Raw genomic sequence first — 22,542 nt, forward strand, 5'->3', positions numbered from 1 at the left:
ACGTTTTTCCTACCACTTCAATTAAATAAATCCTGAAATAAATACGTGTCTCTGTTCCATTGAGTCTACAGTACAGGACTAGGCCAACTGGCTCAACTGATGTCTGTCAGTACTGATGCTCCATATGAGCTTGCACCCAGCCATAAGTCACAAGTTATCTTTAATTTGGCTATTTAATAAGAAATCTCGCAGGCAATCAAATATTGAAACAATTAGTTAAAACTTTATTGCATGCAATAACCAAAATAAGACCCCTCAAGTAAGCAAGTTAAGCCTCAAAACTGAACCTGGCTACTACTGGATTAATGGTGGAATTTAGCTATGATTCCAACTAACACTGTATGTCTCCAGAAACTTTTTTTCAATTCATTGCGGCATTGCTGGCTGGCCAGCATTTCTTCCCCATCCTTTGTGCCCTTAAGAAGGTGGTGGTGAGCTGCCTTCTCAGGATTCAATCCTTGTGCAGTGTTGTTCTTTGAAGTTCTGCTAATGAAGGTGTTGGATTCTTACACAGATTTTTATCCTTCAGGTCTATGATGTAATATCGATGAATCTTTCGATTCTTTCATCATATCTACAGCTCACCTTCTAATCAGAAGTAACCTCTTTACCCTTGTTACATTTGGCCTTAACTGCTTGTTCAATACACAGCTTTCCTGTGATTAACTCCTAAAACTATTCAGCAGAGCAGCCATTTATCCTTGTGGTGCGAGGCATTCAGTTATCAAGTACATGTCAAAACAGCTTTGTTCATGAGGTTTTGACTCCTTCTCATACATGGCTAGTTGCTTTCAATTCCTGTATTAGTTTGGCCTTGTCTTTAATAGTTTATTCCAGATGGGAGTTATTGCTGCTTCTTTCGGTTTTTGAATAGTTTCTGAAGTTCACCACTATCTCGCACCTCTCCTCATCTCCCATCCATCAGCATATCTTTCTAATCTTTTCTCCCTCATGTACGTATCCAGCATTCCCTTAAAAATATTCCTGCATCACTTGCTGAGGGAGTGAATTCCACATTCTCACCACTTGCTGGGTAAAGAGATTCCTCTTGAATTCCCTACTGGATTATTGAAGCCTTAAATATCTTAAATCATAGAACCATGGAATCCATAGAATAAAGACTTCCATCAGGACACACTTTGGTCTTCTTTTTTTCTAGACAAAAGCTTCCCAGCCTTTGCTGAGAGTTGAATGCTCTGACTTCTAGTCTTATAGATTCATACAGCACAGACAGCCAGAGAGTCGCCCAGCATGGAAACAGACCCTTCAGTCCAACCAGTCCATGCCAACCATAATCCCAAACTAAACTGGTCCCAACTGCCTATTCCTGGCGCAAATCTCTCCAAATGTTTCTTATTCATAAAAAACAAAAGAACTGTGGATCCTGTAAATCAGGAACAAGAACAGGAGTTGCTGGGAAAGCTCAGCAGGCCCGGCAGCACCCGCGAAGAAAAAAAAAATCAGAGTCAACGCTTCATAAAAGGCCTTTTGGCCCACAGAGTCTGCACTGACATAACTACCACTAAAAGTGCGCTAATGACAATTTTCCTGCATTTGTCCCATATCCCTGAATGTTATGATATTTGAAGCACTCATCTAAACTTTTTTTAAAGGTTGTAAGGTTTCCAGCCTCCACTACTTCCCAAGCAGTGCAATCCAGTTTCCCACCATTTGCTGAATGAAAAGGATTTTTTTTCCAAAAATCCCCTCTGAATTTCCTGCCCCTTACTCTAAAACTATGCCCTCTCACGATTGACCCCTCAACCAAGAGGAACAGCTGATTTCTGTTCACTCTGTCCATGCCACACATAATCTTATACACCTCAGTCAGGTAACCCCTCTGCTCCAGAGAAAACCACCCAAGCCTATCTAGCCTCTCCTTATAGATCAATTTCTCCATCCCAGGCAACATCTTCGTGAACCTCCTCAGTACCCATTTCAGCACCATCACACCCTTTCTGTAATGGGATGACCAGAATAGCACAAAGTACTCACTTGTGGTCTGATCACCACTCTGCACAACTCTAACATTACTAAGGATGGCATGGTGGCTCAGTGCTAAGCACTACTGCCTCACAGCACTGAAGACACAGGTTCGATTCCAGCCTTGGTTGACTGTGCAAACTCCGAAGACACTCTCCCCTTCTCTGTGTGGGTTTCCTTTGGGTGATCTGGTTTCCTCCCACAGTCCAAAGATGTGCAGGTTAGGGCGGATTAGCCATGCTAAATTACCCACCGTATGCACGCTAGGTGGGTTAGCCATGGGAAATGCAGTGTTATGGGGATAGTGAGTCTGGGTGGGATGTTTTTCAGGAGGTTTGGTGTGGACACGATGGGCAGAATGGCCAATTTCTACACTGTTGGGATTCTATGATCTACCTCCTCGCTCTTATATTCTCTGTGCTATGATTGATGAAAGCAGTATGCTTGCCTTTATTGGAAAGTGTAGGAGTTGGGATGTCATGTCGCAGCTTTACAGGACTTTGGTTAGGCCACTTTTGGAACACTATCTCCCCGCTATATGAGGGCTGTTATGAAACTTGAAAGGGCACGAAAAGATTTACTAGAATATTGCCAGAGTTGGAGTGTTTGAGCTATAGGGAGAGGCTGAATAGGCTGCCTGGAGCGTTGGAGGTTGAGGGGTTACTTTATAGAGGTTTAAAATATCACGAGGGGTATGGATAGGATGAATAGCCTGTGTGTCCCCCAGGGTAGTGGAGTCCAAAGCTAGAGGTCATAGGTTTAAGGAGAAGGGGAAACATTTAGAAGGGACCCAAGTGGCAACTTTTTCCACACAGAAGGTGTTGAATGTATGGAATGAGCTCCCAGAGGACGTCGTGGAGGCCAGTACAGTTACAACATTTAAAAGGCACCTGGATGAATACGTGAATAGGAAGGATTTAGAGGGATATGGGCCAAATACTGGCAACTGGGACTAGGTTAATTTAGGATACCTGGTCAGCATGAACGAGTTAGACTGAAGGGTATGTTTTCATGCTGTACATGTCTATGACTCTAAGTGTCCCATATGCCTTCTTATCTATCCTACTCACGTCCTCTGCTGAATTTGGGGATCTGTGAATAATTACCCCAAGATCCCTCTGTTCTTCTAAGCTACCTGGCGTCCTGCCATTCATTAAATACTCCCTCATCTTGTTTCTTCTTCCAAAGTGCATCACCGCGCACTTGTCAGGGTTAAATATTATCTACCACTGGTCTGCCCATTTGAACAACCCATCTATATCCTGCTGTAATCTATAAGCAAATTTCACTATTAACCACTCTACCAATCTTGGTGTCATCTGCAAATGTGCTTAACATTCCCCCCACATTGTCCTCGACACCATTTATGATCATTATAACAAACATTAAGGTACCCAGTTCTGATCCTGTGGTACACCTCTGAACACAGGTCTTCTGTCACTTAAACAGATTGCAACCTCTGTCCTTTGTGTTCTCTTACTAAACCAGTTTCTGATCCCTGTCACCACGTTTCCCTGAATTCCACATGCTTTTAACTTCTTAATCAGTGTCGCACGTGGGACCTTGTCAAAAGCTTTGCTAAAGTCCACAAAAACTACATCAACAGAGCTTCCCTCATCCACACACTTAATCACACTTTCAAAAAATCCTAACAAATTTGTTAGGCATGACGTCCCTCTGACAAGGCAACACTGTCCATCCCTAGTGAACCCATGCCTTTTCAAGTGGGTATTAATTCGCTCCTTCAAAATTTTATCCAATAATTTCCCTACTGCTAACGTGAGACTCATTGGTCTGTAATTTCCTGGTTCATCTCTACCATCGCTTTTAAAAAGTGAACCATGTTAGACATCCTCCAATCCTCTAGCTCTTCCAGCATGGCTAGAGAGGAATTAAAAATTTATGTCAGAGCCCCTGCAATTTCCTGTCTCGCCTCCCATAGCAGCCTTGGATGCAATTCGGGCAAGGCAGGGAACTTGTCTGTTTTTGAGCCCGACAGAGCTTTCAACACCTCCCATTTCCTGTGTCAAACTGTGAAAGTTCCTCACAGTTATTTCTTCTGAATTCCGTACCTATGTTTTCTTTTTCCAGAGTGAAGGCTGTAGAGAAGTATTCATTCAACACTCTTCTAATATCCCGTGGCTTCACACACAGGTTACCTTGTTGGTCCCTGGTCAACCTCTTCTTTTTAAGGTATTTATAAAATATCTTAGGATTTTCCCTAATTGTGTTCGCAAGATCTTTCTCATGCCCTATTTTGTTCTTCTAATTGCGTTCTTAAGGTCCCTCCTGCAATTCTTGTATTCCACAGCTGAAATGCTTCCTTTGGACATGCTAAAGACCCACTCTGCTTATTTATCCAGTCCTGAATTGTCCTAGACATCCAAGACTGCTCCTGCATTTCCCTCTGAAGGGTACACGTTAGACCTATACTCTCCCCAGCTCCTTTTTGAATGCTTGGCTGCCAATTTTTTTTAACAAAAGAACATCAAGATTTCTTATAGAAAAGAATAAAAAAATCTATACATAGATAAGATAAACAACAGAGAAAATATTTATGCTGATTCTTTGAAAGAGCTTACCAATTCATAGCATTACCCAGCAATTTTCTATCCATTCCTAAAATCTGACCTTTTGAAGGTTCCAGTTGAATTTGTTTCCAGCTTCTTTCAGGCTCTGAATTCCAAGTCACAATAATTCTGATTTTAAAAAAGCATTATTGAGTGCATAGATTTGTGCAAGTCATTTGAAAAGGGGTGAAAGAAGAAGTTACTGGTACAAATGGAGCTCAATCCCTTTTAATAATTCACAATTGCGACTGTATGTAGTATAGCCACACTTGCTGACACTTAAAAAAAAGGAACTTGTCAACATACAAACAAGCAGCAGAACAGACCTATTAGCTTCTAAAACCCACTCTGCCATTTCATGGGTCTGTGGGTGACCTGATTGTAACCTCAAATCCACATTCTCGCCTACCCCTAAGAACCTTTCAACTCGTTGTCTAATAAGAACCTACCTACAACAAAAACAGAAGTCGCTGGAAAAGCTCAGCAGGTCTGGTAGTATCGGTGAAGAAACGAAAATCAGTTAATGTTTTGGGTCCAGTGACCCTTCCTCAGGATCTACTTACCTTTGTTAAGGACTACATATTTAAGGGCTTGGAGACAACAAGGACAGCAGATGCTGGAAGCCACAGTCTATAAGTGTGCGGCTGGAAAAGGGCTTTGTTTTCATCACTATTTTGGGAAGAAAGCTCCAAAGACTCGTAACCGTCAGAGCAAACAAAAAACACCTCAACTGTTATAAGTTGGCAACTTCTGATTTTTAAACTTCATTCTAAATTCGCCTGGAAGAGAAATTATCCCCTGCATATCCACCAACGTGTAAAGACCCCTCAGGATTTTACATATTACTCTTATTTTTAAAAACTCCAGCGAATATAAGTCTTACCTGTAGTAAGCCACAAGACAAACTGCCTCAAACTTTCTCTGAACGGCTTATACATACAAGCAACCTTAACTAAGGTGACCTACACTGGACACAGTACTCCAGATATGCTCTCACGTTTTCCTGGTTAAATTTGTGTCTTTTAGGCAAACTGGGTGAGAGGGGTAGGCAACTCTTTAACAGATTGGGGTCTCTCAAAGATCATTGGCAAAGGAGCCAGGAGTGGGAGATGAGATTTACTTGTTTTTTGACACAGTGGTATTAGAAAATATATTGGAAGTGTCACCTTTGTTGGTGACACTGTTGATACTTAATTCAGTGTAAATAAGATCGTGACACATGCCGATGCTTGACCAATCGTCTCAAAACCCAGCAGCATCATCTTTACACTCTAGGGGGAAGCACAATCTCCATATCTACCCCACAGGCTATGGCGCCAGTCAATGCAATGTGTAAAACCTCGACAAATCTCGAGCTCAGGGAATCCCTTCTTGTACTGCTTGACTTTGCAAAGGACAGAAGGAGACAGACTCGAATCCATAATCGTTGCTGAGGATCAATTGAACAAATCAACTTGAAAACCTGCCGGTAAACCATCAGAACCTGCCCAAGTCACGCCAAACTCTCGGACAACTGGTCTCCGTCACCAATCCCAGATGCAGGGAGTCAGCATTCCCATCACTACCAGTGAAATCCCAGCGGCCTTGACACCTGCAACAGTTGAGGATTCAAGACCCTGTTGTTTCCTGACTTCTGGGAGCTGTTCATCTCCCTGTTCGTGTCGAGCAAACGATTTGTTCTCAGTTCCGCTGGATTTCTGCTGATGTGTGCCCCCACCACCCCCCCCACCGTTTTACACAAAGAACAAAGGAATTACAGTACAGGAACAGGCTCTTCGGCCCTCCAAGCCTGCGCCGACATGCTGCCCTTCACAACTAAAACCCCCTACACTTCCGGGGACCATATCCCTCTATTCCCACCACATTCATATCTTTGCCAAAGTGGCCTTTAAGATCGATAAAACAGTCTATGAATGAAGGACCAAGCCACAATTTCCATATTGTCACCTGTTAACATCTTTATCCAGAGTGTAATGGGGAGGTGATGGTCTAGTGACATTATCGCTAGACTGTTAATCCAGAGATCCAGATAACATTCTCGGGATCCAGGGTGAAATCCCACCATGGCAGATGGTGGAACTTGAATCCAATAAAATACCTGGAATTAAGAACCTAATGATGAACATGAATCCGTTGCTGATTGTCAGAGGAAACCCATCTGGTTCACTAATGTCCATTAAGGAAGGAAACTGCCATCCTTTCCTGCTCTGGCCTATATGTAACTCCAGATCCAGAGCAACGTAGCTGACTCTGAACTGCACTCTGTTCAATTAGGGATGGGCAATAAATGCTGGCTAGCCAGTGACACCCTCATCTCAGAAATGAATATTAAAAAAGACAGGATAAAGTACTTAATAATGACTAGCAAGAAAACCCAAAGTAGATGTACCTCTGTATTTTTACAGTTCATACTTTGATGGGGAGGAGTTCTCTCTGACCCTCACTCAACCTCACACTTATTTTCTCGTTTTGTTCTGGGCCACCTAGGGCCCCATTTCCTGAAGAAGTGCAGGAAAGTCAAAGTTAATTGTACACAGATATACAAGCTTCAAACAATGGGTCATGGACAGACAGAAAAGATTCTCCAGCATTCTCTTTACCTACGGCCAACCTGTGGACAGTTCTTACTCAATCTTTTCTCTCCAAAAAATTGCCTTAATTGTCCCAAAGCAAACTGTCATCCCTTGCACATTAATCTACCTCACTTTCTGACCATTTCCCGTGTGCTGAATTCTCTCCTGGTCATTTAAAGTCAGTTTCTCTCTGAAACACGCGTTACAATCTTGATGATGTTACAATGTTGTCTTGTTCCCCAGACCACATTAACCATTTCATGTTCAGCTGTTTTTCAAGGAGCTGCGCATGTTTGGGAGCTGCTCTTCAGTGCGAGTTCATCATGAACAACCCCATGTTCATGGCTTCACATGTAACACATCACATCTGCCCTCTCACCCAGGTATCCCAACCTGATACCACACAGTCGTGACTTTCATGTCATCCTTACCAATAGGTCTCAGTGGGTGTCAACACTGAAAACTTGTTCATCTTCCCCTCTATGGTCCTGAGGTTTCAGGTAAAGGCCTGGCATCAAATGTGGTTTTCTTTACACAACTCCTCTGTATTCTCGATTTCAGAGGTCAGGCTCTTTGCAGTGGAGGAGATGGAAGACAGATTGAGTGCAGATGTAAAGTGAGGATAGCTTTCCATAAACCAGAGACAGAACCAATTGCAGGCTGGGAGATACCTCTGCTCAGTCCACAGACGTGAACTCTGGCAATTGTCGTTTCAATACACCATTGTGTTCTTCTGCTCAAACTTCTGTCTGAGGCCTCTTGCAATCTTCCAACGAAGCCTGATATAAGCTGCAGGAACAGCAGCCATAATAGCACAGTCCAACCTGTCATCACTTGTGAACTCTTTGGTGCGCCCGTAGGTTCGATGACTGAGTGAAACCCTTTCCACACTCAGAGCAAATGAATGGCCTTTCCCCAGAGTGAACTCGCTGGTGTGTCAGCAGGCTGGATGACTGAGTGAACCCCTTCCCACATGTGGAGCAGATGAAGGGCCTCGCCCCAGTGTGCACACGCTGGTGTATCAGCAGGCTGGACGAATCCTTAAAGCCTTTTCCACAATCACAGCAGATGAATGGCCTCTCGTTGGTGTGAACACGCTGGTGAGTCAGCAGGGTGGAGGACAGAGTGAATCCCTTCCCACACTCAGAACAGACAAATGGCCTCTCCCCAGAGTGGACTCTCTGATGTATCTGGAGTTTGGACAGCTCCGTGAATCCTTTCCCACACTCAGCACACGTGAACGGCTTCTCTCCAGTGTGAACTCGCTGATGTGTTTGCAGATGGGATAACTGAGCGAATCCCTTTCCACAGGCAGAACAGGTGAAAGGCCTCTCGCCGGTGTGAACTCGATGGTGTTTCTGCAGATTGGACAAAATAGTGAATGCCTTCCCACACATGGAACAGATGAATGGTCTTTCCCCTGTGTGAACACGCTGGTGCATCTGTAGGTGGGATAACAAAGTAAATCTCTTCCCACACGTAGAGCAAGTGAATGGCCTCTCCCCTGTGTGAACACGCTGGTGTGCTTGCAGGTTGGATGATCGACTGAATCCTTTTCCACACTCAGAGCAGGTGAATGGCCTTTCTCCAGTGTGAACCCGCTGGTGCATCAGTAAGTTGGATGAATCACTAAATCCCTTCCCGCACACAGAGCAAGCGAATGGCCTTTCTCCAGTGTGACTCCGTCGATGAATCTCAAGCTCAGATGGGGCCTTGAATCCTTTCCCACAGTCCTCGCATTTCCACGGTTTCTCCATAGTGACCAGGTTTAATTTCATCTACTGCAACACTTCTACAGCCTTCCTGTTGTGAATGGGGAGATCATTTTATAGTTCTGTAACAGGTTAAAACTCTTCACAGTCACAGCAACAATCTCACTTTGTGAGCCAGGATGACCTTTTGTAGCAGTTTGGGTAGAATGGTAGTTCTCCTTCAAGATACAGAGAACTATAAGCCTAAGTCTTGGCGAAAGGAGTGGTTGTTAGATTTTGACAGGTTGGTTGGTTGGTTGGTTTGAGATTCCTGTCTTCAAATCCTCTCCATCTAATCTCCTGTAAAACATTACAAAAAGTCAACACGGCGCAAATTCAGGAGACCATTCGAGTTTCCATGAAACATTCTTTCCCCTTGTGTTTCCAAAAGCTGGAAATTCACATCTCACGTACTCTCCCTCCATCCTCACTCTGCTCTACCCAAAGTTCGTGCTCCCCACTCTCACCAAGCGACTCAATTCATGCCGATTTACAGACTCACACTCAAACCTTCCTTCTGCAGCGGCCATGGACAAAACAGGAAGAGGGCAGTTCATTAAAATCAAAACCAAGTTCCCCCCCCCCCCCCCCTCAACTCAACCCCACAAAATCCCCCGAATTTTCCATGGGTAGGGAGACGGAATTGTTTTACCTGACAGCTGTTGGACAGGAAAGATTGCTTCGGAATGAAACCCGGTGTTGTTTTGAAGCCAAGCTGCAAAGGCTTGAATGGAAGGGAGATTTTTGCAAAGAGACCCGTCCCCCGAAGACCCTCCAGGAGGAGGAGAGGGGTGGCCAAGCTGCCCGAGCAGGCGCAGTACGGCTGCAGGCGGCCTCGATCCGTCTCGTTCCGAAACACCACGCGCCGAAGACACGGTGTTCCCCGGGGAAGGGAGGCGCTCCGGCCAGTTGCCCTGGAGACCTTTGTCGCAGCTGGGTGATGGGTAAACAATGGGAAGGGGGCGGGGCCCCAGCGTGTCCGTGACCGGCAGCCTGGGTCCCGGTGATTTCATCCCCATCCCCCCCGAAACAACCTCGGAGCACGGCACCTCCTCTTGGCTGCTTGGGGAGGGCTGCGCCCCCTCGCGGTCGACGTCACAATGCGGAAGTTGCCCTGTGAGCTTCAGAGCGATGCTTCCTTCTCGGTGCGACATCTGCAAACAAAGTGGTAGAGTGTCCCACTTCCCATTTCTTTCGTCGTCCTGGCAGGGTGGCAGGAAACTGTTCACTTACAGTGATTCCAGGGAAGGACCATGCTCTGGAAAGGCTGTTTCAGAGATAGTAGGAACTGCAGATGCTGGAGAATCTGAGACAACAAGATGTAGAGCTGGATGAACACTGTAGGCCAAGCAGCATCATCAGGTATGCCTATCTCTCTTCAAGGCATTAGCATTCTTTCTTCCCAGCTTGATATTTTTCTGGCCAGAACAATGACGACTTTCCAAATGTTCACAATTATAGGATTTCTGTCAGGATTTAAGGGACAGTGAATGGGTGCATCCAGTTAGTTCTATCCTCCCTCCGTTTCCCCGTAATCTTGTCAGTTGATTTCCTTTAAATGCCATCCAATTTCATTTTGAAATGATTTTGATTCACCTTCACTCGAGCACTGATTTTTGTCAATTTGTTTAGTAGGATACTTGAAAAAGAGGGTTTGCAGACTCAATTCTCAAGTCAATGGACCTGTTTGATCAAACAGTCGAGTGTGGATCTGTCAATCAGCATGAATCAGCACGTTTATGAGAACGAGGACAGTGTGGATTAGGTACAGCAGAGTGAGAATGGAGAGAGTGTGTGTTGGGTAGAAATTTACATATTTTGGGGAAATGCGAGATGAAAAATATTATTCAATAGAAACTAGTCTGTTTTGAATTTCTATCTGAACGGATAGTGACATTTTTGTGATCTTTTACAGGATATTAGAAAGGGAAGTTTTAAAGTCAGAGAGCTCAAAGCGCACATCATGCAAATGTGTGATACTTTCACTCAGTTACCCAGGACCTGCAAAGAGTTGGCCTTAAAATCTTAAAGAAGAAATGTTTCTTCTTTTTGCTTCAAAAAAATTAAACATCAGTGGGACAGCAAGAGTGCTCCAGTGAAATGACTGTGGAAGGAACTTTAACTAGTTATGCAGTTAGAGCAACTGAAAGAAACACTGCATTCAACAAGATATTCTGTGCAATGATGAGGCTTTAGCTCATTGTTGACCCTGAACATATGCAAGGACATCTTGCACCATGGAGAAACCATGGAAATGTGAAGACTGTGGAATAGGCTTCAAAGTTCCATCTGAACTGGAGATTCATCGACGTAGTCACACTGGGGAAAGGCCGTTCACCTGCTGCCAGTGTGAGAAGAGATTTGTTAATTCATCCACCCTACTGAGACACCAGCGTGTTCACACAGGGGAGAGGCCATTCACCTGCTCTGTATGTGAGAAAAGTTTTAGTCAGTTTTCCAGTCTTTTGAAACACCAGCGAGTTCACTCTGGGGAGTGGCCTTTCACCTGTTCTGAGTGTGGAAGAGGATTCAGTGCTTCATCCAGCCTGTTGACACACCAACGGGTTCACACTGGGGAAAGGCCGTTCAACTGCTCTGAATGTGGGAAGGACTTCAGTGACTCATACAGCCTGCGGAGACACCAGCGAATTCACACTGGGGAGAGGCCGTTCACCTGCTCTGTGTGTGGCAAGGGATTTGTTCAGTCATCTGAGCTGCAGAGACACCATGTCTCTCACACCAGTGAAAGACCTTTTCAGTGTTCAGACTGTGGTCGTAGCTACAAAACATCCCGGAACCTGATGCTCCACCAGCGAATTCACACCGAGGAGAGACCGTTCAGCTGCTCTCATTGTGCAAAGAGATTTATAACATCATCCAATCTCCGGAGACACCAGCGTGTTCACACAGGGGAGAGGCCATTCACCTGCTCTGTGTGTGGGAAGGGATTTAGTCAGTCATCTGGGCTGCGCAAGCACCAGCGAGTTCACAAATGATGACATTGCTTGGCTTTTGCTATTGTTATTGCATCTGTTGATCACAACTGGGACCTAACCATGCTCATTCTCACAGCGGTCAGCACTCATCTCAGAGTGAGGAGATGGTGATACTGAGACCCACTCCAGAGACGATTACATCCGTGATCCAGGGTTCAACGTTCCTGCCTTTGGAGGCAGCATTTTCACGTGAGACTTTGCTCAATCGATGTTGGGTTGGGGACAGGGTTTATTTTATAAGGAGAGGTTGGATACAGGTGTGACTATTGGAGCTTAGAAGAATGAGAGATGATCTTTTAAAACATGAAATCCTGACAATGTTGATGCTGAAAGAGTATTTCTGACTGTGTGAGAGGTTTGAGCCGGGGACACAGTTTAAAAATCCAAGCTTGCCCATTTCAGATGGAGAAGAGATTTTTCTTCTCTCAAAGGGCCATGACTCTTTGGAACTCTCTTACCCACACAGCAAGGAAGGCAGGGTCAGGGAATTTTTTAAAGCTCAGGAAGATAGATTTTTGCCTAATAAGTCAATCAAGGATTTTCAGGAGGGAGGGGTGAATGTGGAGTTGAGGCCACATGATCAGATTCAGTAAAAAGTGTTTTTGTGTGCTATACAAGCAGATCATTCCATACAAGTGTATCAGGGTAGTGGAACAGAGTGCAGAATGTCGTGTTATAACTGCGGAGAAGGTCCAGAGAGAGAGAGAGATCAGAATTAACATTTGAGAAGTCCATTTAGAAGTCTGATAACAGTGGGAAGAAGCTTTTCCTGACTCTATTTGTACATGTATTCAAACTTTTATATGTACTGCCTGACAGAAGAAGGTGGAAGAAATATAACTTTGGGAGAGGGGTTTCTGATGATGTTGGTTGCTTTCCCAAGGCAGCAGGAAGTATAGACAGAGTCAATGGATGGAAGGCTAGTTTGGGTGATGGACTGGGCGGTGTTCACAACTCTCTCGTTTCTTGCGACCTTGGGAAGACAGTTGCCAAACCATGCTGTGATAAAGCCTGATAGAATACTCTCTATGGTGTATCTGTAAAAATTGGTAAGAGTCCTTGTGGACGTGCCAAATTTCCTTAGGCTGCTGAGAAAGTAAAGATGTTGTTACGCTTCCTTGACCATCACATTGACATGGGTGAAGCAGGACAAATTGTCGGTGATTATCACTCTCGACCATCTCCACCTCAGCACCATTGATCCAGATAGAGCCTTGCCCTACACCCTGCTTCCTGAAGTCAATAATCAGCTCTTTCATTTTGCTGACATTGATGGAGAGATTGTTGTCTTTACATCATGCCACTAAACATGCAGTCTCTTTCCTGTATTCTACCTCAGCGTTTGGGATCTAACCTACAACGGTGCCACCCCAATTCCAACTGTAAGTTTTAAGAAGGAGTAGAGGCAGTTTAGATTAATTCAATGTGGTTCAGCCCACCTAATTGAAAGTTTCAAATTCATCCCTTGAAGTGACACTATTTAAATGTCCCAGGTTGGACAGACAAGTCCCCCAGGTCACATGTAAGATCAGATTTTATTTGGTATAATTTAATAAGGTACTTATTCCCCCTTTCTCGATTCATCCATTACTGAGATCAAGCTTGGGTAGCTCAGTTTTCATAACTTGAAGTGAATAAGCTGAAAATGTCCTTTATTTAAAGATTCAATAGAAGAAGTTGGAGTGAAAATGTCATGGAATATAAACACACAAATTGAAATTGGGAGACTTTATTTCACCCAGGTGCTCCAGTTTCCTCCCACAGTCCAAAGATGTGCAGGCTAGGTGGATTGGCCATGCTAAAATGGCCCGTAGTGTTCAGAGTTGTGTGGTTCATAGGAGGATGGGTCTGGGTGGGATGCTCCAAGGCTTGGTGTGGACTTGTTAGCCCTGTTTCCACACTGTGTGGATTCAAAGTATTTCATTTCATTTTCAATAGCTGAGAATAAAAGTGTGAATATAGGATAAAAACTAAGAATGGAAATGAAAGGGAATTGGGTGTAGTTAAGGGAAAGCACCTTTTCTACTTTTAATGGCACCAAACAACTCAATAATATCACCAACATTAACAACTTTTGCCAATTCAGTCTCAATGCTGTAAATTGTTAAAACAGCTGATCAACTGCCAGCAAGCCAAACAACATCTGTACAGAAATCTGTCAATCTTTTTGTGTTGACCCTTCCTCAGAATAGGGAAAGTCTGAGGAAAAACTTTTGTGTCCTCCACAATCTTTCCTGCATTGTTTGTTTCTGTATCAAGGTTTGTTTTTGTTGGAGTGAACAAAAGTAGCAGAGGAGTTAGCAGTGATTCTGGTAAATATCAAATTAGTTTAAATGACTACTAATAGGACAGTGCTGTGGAGAAGATCAGAGAGGTTAAATGCTGACTATATGCAAGATGTTGAGGTGCAGTAGTAATGACAGTCCAGAACCCCAGATCAAAGTTCTGAGGGTTGAATCCAACCGCAAAGATGGTAAAATGTCATTTTAATAAAATCTGGCATCTTAATTCAATAAAATCAATACTGTCAATTTTCATTAAAAAAAAATCTGGTGCACCTGACTCCAGTGCTGAGCATTAGCATGCTTGAGTATCAAGAACTGGGAGAGTATGAATACTGCAAGTTGCTACTTTTAAATGGTGAATAATTCAAAATATGGAACAATTCAAATATGATTGTCAAAACCCACTTTTGAGACTGCATTTCTACTGACAGAAAATATCTTGTTCTCACTTTCTGTTGAATTCTCTCAATGATAGTAAACAGTTGATTGTCACTGGATCAGTTTGTCTCCATCATTATTTCTCAATGCACTAATCTCAATTTTGACATAAAACTGAAAGTTATGAGGATGCTGGAAATCTGAAAAAAAACAAAAATTCCTTTGAAATATCAGCAGGTCTGGCAGTATCTGTGGAGAGAAATCAGAGTTAATATTTGTCCAGTGACCTTTCTTCAAAACAGTTCCACTGACTTTCCAGTTGTTTCTGCTTTTAATCTGAATTTTGAGTTTGTTTGTAAGCTGCTTTTACTTGACACTGAGTTTTTCACACCATCTACACCTTATCCTCAATCTATTCTGATACCTACTTTCCACACCAGTCTTCATGAACACATTTGTCCTTTATCAGAGTGAATTCTCTCCCATTTAGAAATTGCTTACATTTTCAATGCTCCCTCTTTCTGTTGATAAGAGTGTCGCTGCTTAAGGGAATAACTTTGACTTTTTCTTTCAACAACTTCCATCAAGTGCCTTTGCGATGCATCATTCAGCCCATCAAGTCTGTATTGTCAGTCCTGACCCCACCCCTCTCTCTTAATTGTGTGAAAACAATTTTTGAGAAGGCCAACTTGATACAGACTATGGTGAGCATCTAGCCCAGTTTCTGGAATGTGAACTGTACATTTTTCACATAACATCCAGGGATAGCAGTGAACACAAAGAATGGAATTAGCCTGCCAGCTCCATGACTCAAGCCCTTAACACGAGGATGGAGAGTGATCCGACTTTAAAATAATTAGAAAGGTTGAAATAAGCTCTGGCACAAGGACAGTCAGAAATAAGGACAGATATTAAGCAGTCAAGGTATCATTGCCAGTGTTACCATCAGTCTTGTGGTGACAACTCTCGTGGGACACATCAAATCAGGAATAAGGACAGAGACTTTCCCTGTGCTGTCAGCAGTTGAGAGACTGCGGACTCTTGGTGGGGGAGAAGAATATCCTCACTTTCTTCACTGCCTTTTGTTCAGTATATTTACCAATTTTGCTTCAGAAAGTCCACCTTAATATTTTAACCTTGGATCACTTGGTTGAAACGCATTGTCAGTTCAGCAATATTCATGGAAATTACAGCTGTGGAATCCTAAGTTAAGCTGAACAGATAGATCACCAGCCTGAAATTTAATCAGCGTACAATTCATACATTGGTCACTTGTCTGATTGTTGTTTGTGGAAGTTTACTTTGCACAAACCGTTAGTGATGAGGAATTAACAACTCCTAATTGTAGAGACAACAGTATTGAGCTTGAGGAATACAGCAGGCCAGGCCGCATCAGAGGAGCAGAAAAGTTAATATTTCAGGTTGGGACCATTCTTCAGAATAGGTTGTCTCGTAATTGTAGAGCATATCCAGCATCATAAACCATTCCAAGGTGTTTCACAGAAAGTTTGGTGGTAAAACAGTGTTTAGTAGATGGCCAAAATCTTGATTAAGAGGGAGATTTTACAAGCAGCTTTAATTCAAGGACTAACAGACAGGTTTCAGGGAGAATTTTGGAGTTTGACACTGAGGCATGGGCACCAGTGGTGAGGTAATTAAAATCAGACACAAACGAGAGGGGTTCAGGTACCTCAGAGTGTTAGGAGATTTGGGGCCATAGACAGATCTGAAAAACCAGGATGCAAATTTTAAAATCAAGGCATTGCCTGATCACGAGCCATTTTAGGTCAACAAGCACAGGGTGTGATGATGAACAAGACTTGGGTGAGAAAGCACATGGGCAGCAGTTTTGGATGGAGATAACACACTGTGGAGCTGGAGGAACACAACAGGCCAGGCAACATCGGAGGAGCAGGCAAGCTGACTTTTCGGGTCGGGACTCTTCTCCTTCCTGCTCCACACGGTGTTATGTCAGACTCCACATTGACAGTTCTTACTATCCCTCAGTTTTGAATGGACTGGTGTTTTTGTTGAAGGTAAATGTGAGGGGCCATTCAGGAATGAATGACCAAGTCTAAAAGTAAGATGGGCAAAGGTGAGGGTTTCAGCAGCAGATGAGCTGGACTGAGGCAGAGATGGAAGACATTATGGAGTGGAAATACCTAGTAATCGACATGAAATATGACACTGAAGTGGTGAACGGTTTGGTTCTGCATCAGACAGTACCCAAGGGGAAGGGCAGACTGGGTAGTAAGGTAACGGAACTTATAGTACTGAATGAAAGCAATGGCTTTGATCTTCCCAGCTCTTACTGGGAAGGAATTTCTGATTCAATTCCTACTGGACATGGCAGAAGCAGTCTGATAACTTATTAATAGTGGAGCAATGGAGAGGGATGATGGTGGGGTACAGCCAATTTTTATCAGCGTACATGAAAAGTAATACAGGGCATTTCGATGCTGTCACTCGAAAGCTGTGTGTAGATGAGAAGTAGGAGATCCTTTGGAAAGGTAGGTTAGTGAGGGGGTGGTATTTTGCAAAGATGATGGGGTGAAGGGTTTTTATTTTAAGATGGGAGACGACAGTTGATTTAAAAGTGAAAAGCAATATGAGAACAAAGGAGGATGTGAATATATCAGATAACATGGGGAAGTTAGATGGTCAGCTGTTTAGTGAGAATAGTCATGGAAGCAAGATATTGGAATGCTGGCCTAGGCTCTGCATGATATGTGATAGAGAAACTGGAGGAGGGTGGAGAGTCAGAACTCAGACAACAGAATTTCAGAGGCAGACTGGGTCAGTGAGCTAGTGGGAGGGAAGCAGCGGAGACAGCTAATTAATTTGTCTCAATCTCAGAGACAAAGAAGCTCTACGAGCTTCTCATTTGTTGGAGATGAGGACTGAGGAGACGGGAGAATCATAGCATCTCTACAGTGCAGAAACAGCCCATTTGGCCCATCAAGTCTACACCGATTAACACCATCTCCTCCTCCCCTCCCCCCCCACCCCCCTGACCACCCCCACCCCCGGCCTTCCCGGCTACAATATCCCCCACAACCCTGCACTTACCATAGCCAACCCATATAGCACAATACAGGGCAATTTAGCATAGCCAATCCACCAAACATGCACATTTTTGGACTGCAGGAGGAAACCAGAGCACCCTGAGGAAACCCATGGGGAAAATGTGCAAAATCCACACACACAAAGTCACCAAAGGCTAGAATCGAACCTGGGCCCCTAGCACCGTGAGGCAACAGTGCTAGCCACTGAGCCACTCTTTTTAAAAGGAATCAACTTGTAAATTACAAGTATTACAAAAATCTGACAGATTAGTTAACACAAAGCTGATTTATTTGACTTTTACCGAGGATGTCAACATTTTATAACTGGGCTCAAGTTTGTTAAACTTAATAACAAACAATCCCAACATACAGAGATGTGTACTGGATCTGACTCACAGCAAAACCCAACTCCTGCCATCATTTATGGACTTGCTGGTGTCTCAGCAGGTGAGATGCCCGATTGAATTTCTTCCTGCACTCTGAGCAGGTGAATGGTTTCTCCCCAGTGTGAGCTTGCTGGTGTCTCAGCAGGGTGGATGACTGAGTGAATCTCCTCCCGCACACCGTACACAGAAATGGCTTTTCCCCAGTGTGTACTCGCTGGTGTTCATTGAGTTGAGATGTTCGCCTGAACCCTGTCCCACAGTGAGAGCACCTGAATGGCTTCTCCTCTGTGTGAACGCGTTGATGGGTCACCAGTGCCCCAGAACTTTTGAAGCACTTCTCGCAGTTTGGGCACTTAAACGGTCTCTCCTCTGTGTGGACACGTTGATGGTGTGTCAGCTCCCCGGAACTTTTAAAGCACTTCCCACAGTCTGGGCACTTAAAAGGTCTCTCCTCAGTGTGAACACGTTGATGGGACATCAGATCACTGGAACTTCGGCAGCACTTCCCGCAATCTGCGCATTTAAAAGGTCTCTCCTCAGTGTGAACTCGCTGGTGATTCAGCAGGCTGGATGACTGAGTAAACCCCTTCCCACACTCACAGCAGGTGAATGGCCTCTCTCCAGTGTGATTACGTCGATGAGATTCCAGTTCAGATGGGTAACTGAATCCCTTCCCACAGTCCCCACATTTCCATTGTTTCTCCCCAGTGTGACTACACTCGTGTCTCGACAGGCCAGGTAAACGGCTGAAGCCTCGTCCACACACGCAACACGTGTATGGCTTCCCTGCACCGTGAACAGTGGTCTTCCCTTTCATATTCAAAATCCAGTGGTAGGTTACAATAAATCGTGTTTCTCAAATACAGTTTTGATGTTTGGTTTCAGATTTCCAACTACAAATCCTCCCTCTCTCACATCCTGTGAAAAATTGATTTAAAACAGAAGAGGCAATGAGAGAGAGAAAACAACAAAAATAGGTCTCACAAATGTACTTCAGGGAAGGGCACCAATCACGAGACAAGAGTCTGGCTACTAGGAGGAAAGAGAGAGAACGGAGGAGAGAGAGGGGTAAAGGACCCACAGCTGTATACAACTCAACAAGAACGAAAATGTCCTAAACACTGAACTTCCCCCACACAGATGGAGCAGGATAGCAGGTGTTTGTGAACACCATCACATCCAAGTTACCTCCAAAACACAGTCCAGATTTGTGACATCCCATTCTAGATTAAGCAGAAATTTCCTACTGAAATATAATTTAAAATATTGATATCCGCTTCATCACCAAGCCCGTCTTTTTCCACCTCAGTAAGGTTGTCTTACTCCGCCCTCATCTGCCTTTGAAGCTTCCAACCGTTTCTTTGTTAGCTGCAAACCACCTCCCCCATTCAACCTTCCGGTCACCCAAACTCTGCTGCATAGATCCGCACTCATACCAACTGTTGTTTACCCATTGCTCTGTGCTCACTGCACCAAAACATGACAATTCTTATTCCTGGTTTTCAAATCCTTCCATGGTTCCCATCATCATTACCTCTGCAATCACCTCCGTACATAGAGCACTCTGAGATAGACTGGTGGAAGGCAGGGAAGCTGATTAGATGATCTCAATCTTAGTGACAGAGAAGCTCCAAGAGCTCCTCACACTTACCGTTGAAGGTGAAGTTGGAGGAAACAGGGGAGAGGGACAGCACTTCAAAAGAAAGTATATACTCAAATGAAAGCAAAGTACTGCAGATCAAATAAAAACTGAGTAGCCAGAGAAACACAGAAGGTCTGGCAGCATCCATGGAGAGAGGACACAACTTTTTGAGTCCAATAAGACTCTTTCAGAACAGAATAGTTCCAGCTTTTTTTTATTTCAAAAGGAACTAACTTGAATTTGATATGATAAAACAGTTGAACACACTGCATTTAAAATAAACTTAATATATGTGATTTTTATCCACAATATTAACCACTATAAGTAGGCTGGACTTTATTGATATCAGCTCAATCAGATCCTAGAGAACATGGTTCTGTTCTAGATGCAATTTACAGCAGAATCTCATGAGAGCAGTAAGTTGTGAATTTGCCAGTGTCTCAGCAGAGTGCATATCTGTGTGAACGCCTTCTCACATACAAAACATTGTACGGCCTCTGCCCTGAATGGACTCTCTGATGTGTCAGCAGATTGGACAAATCCTTTCCCATGCTCACAGCAAGTGAATGACTTCTCCCCGGTGTGAATTTGCTGCTGGTTAGTGAGGTGAGATAGCTCCCTGAACCCAGCCCCATAGTGAGAGTACTCGAACGGTCTCTCTACACTGTGAACACATTAATGGGACATCTTCATGAGAACCAATAAAGCATTTCCCACAGTCTGTGCATTTAAAAGGTCTGTCCTTATAGTCAACCTGCAGATGTCTCAACAATGCGGCTGACTGAGTGAATACCTTCCCACACTTTGGACAGGGGAATGGTCTCTCTGCACTGCCAATTCACGGATGTTACAGGAGACACGATCAAGTGAATTCCTTAGTGCACGTGGGCAGGTGAATGGTTTCTCTCCTGTATGAATCTACTAGTGTCTCAGCAGGTGAGGTGAATGAATGAACCTTTCTTGGGGCAGAATAATCTCTCCCAGTGTGAACTCACTGGTCTTTGAGAAGTGTGAATAATGAAGTGAATCCTTTCCCACAATCAAGCAGGTGAAAAGCCTCTCCCACCCTGTGTCCTACACCAATGAGTTTCCAGCTCATACAAGACTCTGAATCGCTCCTTACTGTTCCCACACTTCCACAGGTTTCCCCCCAGTGTGAACTGTGCCCCTTCCAGACATGTTCAAAATCTGACAGCATTTGGGATGCAAATTGGGCAACTCCAAGAGCAACGAATGTGAAGTCTGGTTTGAGCTTCCTGACTGCAAATCCTTCCCATCTAAGTCTGTGAAATTAATCTTGAAACAGAAAACTGGGAGGCTGTGAAAGCAAGCTGAATGGATTTGCTAGACTGGTGGGTTTGGCAAAAGGAACAGTGACTGAAAGCTGTCAGACTTTTAGAAGGATGAGGGGGGGAATCTAACTGAGACTTTCAGAATGCTGAACGGCCTAGGCAGAGGGAATGTTGGGAAGATGTTTCCATTGGTAGGAGAGACTAGGACCCCAGGGCGCAGCCTTAGAGTGAGGGGAAAACATTCTAGAGCAGGGACAAGGAGTAATGTCTCCAGCAAGAGGGCAGTGAATCGATGGAACTCACTACCACAGAAGGCCGTGGAGGCCAGGTCATTGAGTGTCATTTACGTTAGATGAGGTTCTTGATTGTCAAGGGGATCAAGGGAGAATGGGGGTTGAGAAACTTGTCAGCCATGACTGGTGGAGAAGACCTGATGGGCTGAATGGCCTAATCCTGCGTCTAATGGTCTTAAAACCCCACTGGTTTCCTTCCAGCTGACCTGGGCTCAGGAGACAGGGAGAGGCAGAAGCAGAGAGAATGTCTGGGACACATGTTCACAACATTCTCTCTGTGGGCCAGGATGACCGCGCCTGCGCCCTGCTGCCCATCGCCCGGCTGCAAAGATGGCGGCGGCGTCGGGTCTCGGGAAGCCCGGCCGGAGACTCCCCAGCGGCTGCCGTACCCTTCAGCCGCAAACCGCCCCCCTCCACGGGGCCTCCAGCTTCTTATTCGGAGTGTGAGCGCTGCGCTGCACGCTCACGAAGCCGCCAGGCCTTTCCCTTATCCCCGCTGCCCCTAAAAGTCGCTGTCCCGCTCCGTCCCGCCCTCGTCGTCCGGAGAGACAGAGAGAAAAAAAACAACAGACCTCGCCGCGGCTTCACCCGCGTTGCGCATGCTCCTGGTCACCGTGGGAAGTCAGATGATTGACGGCGGCGCTGGACCAATAGAAAGAGGGGGCATGCCCGGAGGACCGAGCTGCCGCGGATGGTCTTCCAACCAATTGGAGTGAATGGAGGTGTTGGGAGGGGCGGGGCTGGGTGTTTGGGAGTATGGGGCAAGATCTCTCATTGCAGTGTGAGAATCTCCCCCAAACCATTCAAGGGCTGATTAAAAAGAATAATGGGGAGACGGGGGAATTTCACCATCAGATCAAGAACAGCACAGCACAGGGACAGGCCCTTTGGCCCTCCAAGCCTCGTTTCGCCCGACCATACTAAAACTGTGTTCACCTTCAATGCCTTCAATACTGTTATCCCCCCCAGACCACGGTCTCTGCAATCGGATCCTCAGTCTTCTGACCCATAGGCTGCCATCAGTGAGGCTAGGTAAATTTGGCTAGGTAAATTACATTTAAGATCCCTCACCAACTTCTACAGATGCACCATTAAAAGCGAACTGTCTGGGTGTGTAATGGCCTGGCATGGCAACTGCTCTGCCCAAGATCGTAAGAAACTACAGAAGATGGTGTGCACAGCCAGACTATCATGGAAGCCAACCTTCCATCCATGACCTCTGTTTGCATGGCTTGCTGCTGTGGAAAGGCTGCCAACATCATCGCTGACCCCTTTCACCCTGGTCATGACCTCTTCTGTCAGGCGGAGGATACAAAAGCCTGAACACA

The 22,542-nt window shown here is 44.7% G+C and overlaps 2 protein-coding genes across 3 annotated transcripts in view; one reads left to right on the forward strand and one right to left on the reverse strand.

Annotated features, from left to right (window-relative positions):
* Nucleotides 1-17,499, forward strand: part of LOC125448991 (zinc finger protein 271-like) — a 31,753-nt gene extending 14,254 nt beyond the window's left edge. The window contains exon 3 of the mRNA XM_048524528.2: nt 11,192-17,499. Within this exon, the coding sequence (XP_048380485.1) occupies nt 11,192-11,873 (682 nt within the window). The 3' untranslated portion in view covers nt 11,874-17,499. The remainder of the gene's footprint in view (nt 1-11,191) is intronic.
* Nucleotides 1,598-21,836, reverse strand: LOC125448990 (zinc finger protein 239-like). Of its 2 annotated transcripts, XM_059641878.1 has the most exons (3): nt 19,639-21,836; nt 18,023-18,905; nt 1,598-8,884 (listed from the first exon to the last, which is right to left on the reverse strand). In XM_059641878.1, exons 2-3 carry the CDS (start codon nt 18,802-18,804, stop codon nt 7,957-7,959), a joined length of 1,710 nt encoding a protein of 569 aa, XP_059497861.1. In that variant the 5' UTR covers nt 18,805-18,905; nt 19,639-21,836; the 3' UTR covers nt 1,598-7,956. The 2 variants fall into 2 exon arrangements, with proteins under 2 accessions (XP_059497861.1, XP_048380481.2); XM_048524524.2 differs by lacking the exons at nt 18,023-18,905; nt 19,639-21,836 and adding an exon at nt 9,530-9,937 and having other exon boundaries at nt 1,598-9,177.
* Between the last annotated feature and the right edge of the window lie 706 nt (nt 21,837-22,542).

The sequence above is a fragment of the Stegostoma tigrinum genome, chromosome 43, assembly GCF_030684315.1.
Source record: "Stegostoma tigrinum isolate sSteTig4 chromosome 43, sSteTig4.hap1, whole genome shotgun sequence".
Lineage (NCBI taxonomy): Eukaryota > Metazoa > Chordata > Chondrichthyes > Orectolobiformes > Stegostomatidae > Stegostoma > Stegostoma tigrinum.

What these genes read in the sequence shown, in the direction of transcription:
- LOC125448990 (XM_059641878.1), bottom strand. Translation starts at nt 18,804, where the DNA reads ATGAAAGGGAAGACCACTGTTCACGGTGCAGGGAAGCCATACACGTGT. An exon ending in AGACACCAGCAAGTCCATAA is followed by an intron (nt 8,885 to 18,022) that starts ATGATGGCAGGA and finishes AAACCTGGTCAC; the next exon opens with TATGGAGAAACCGTGGAAAT.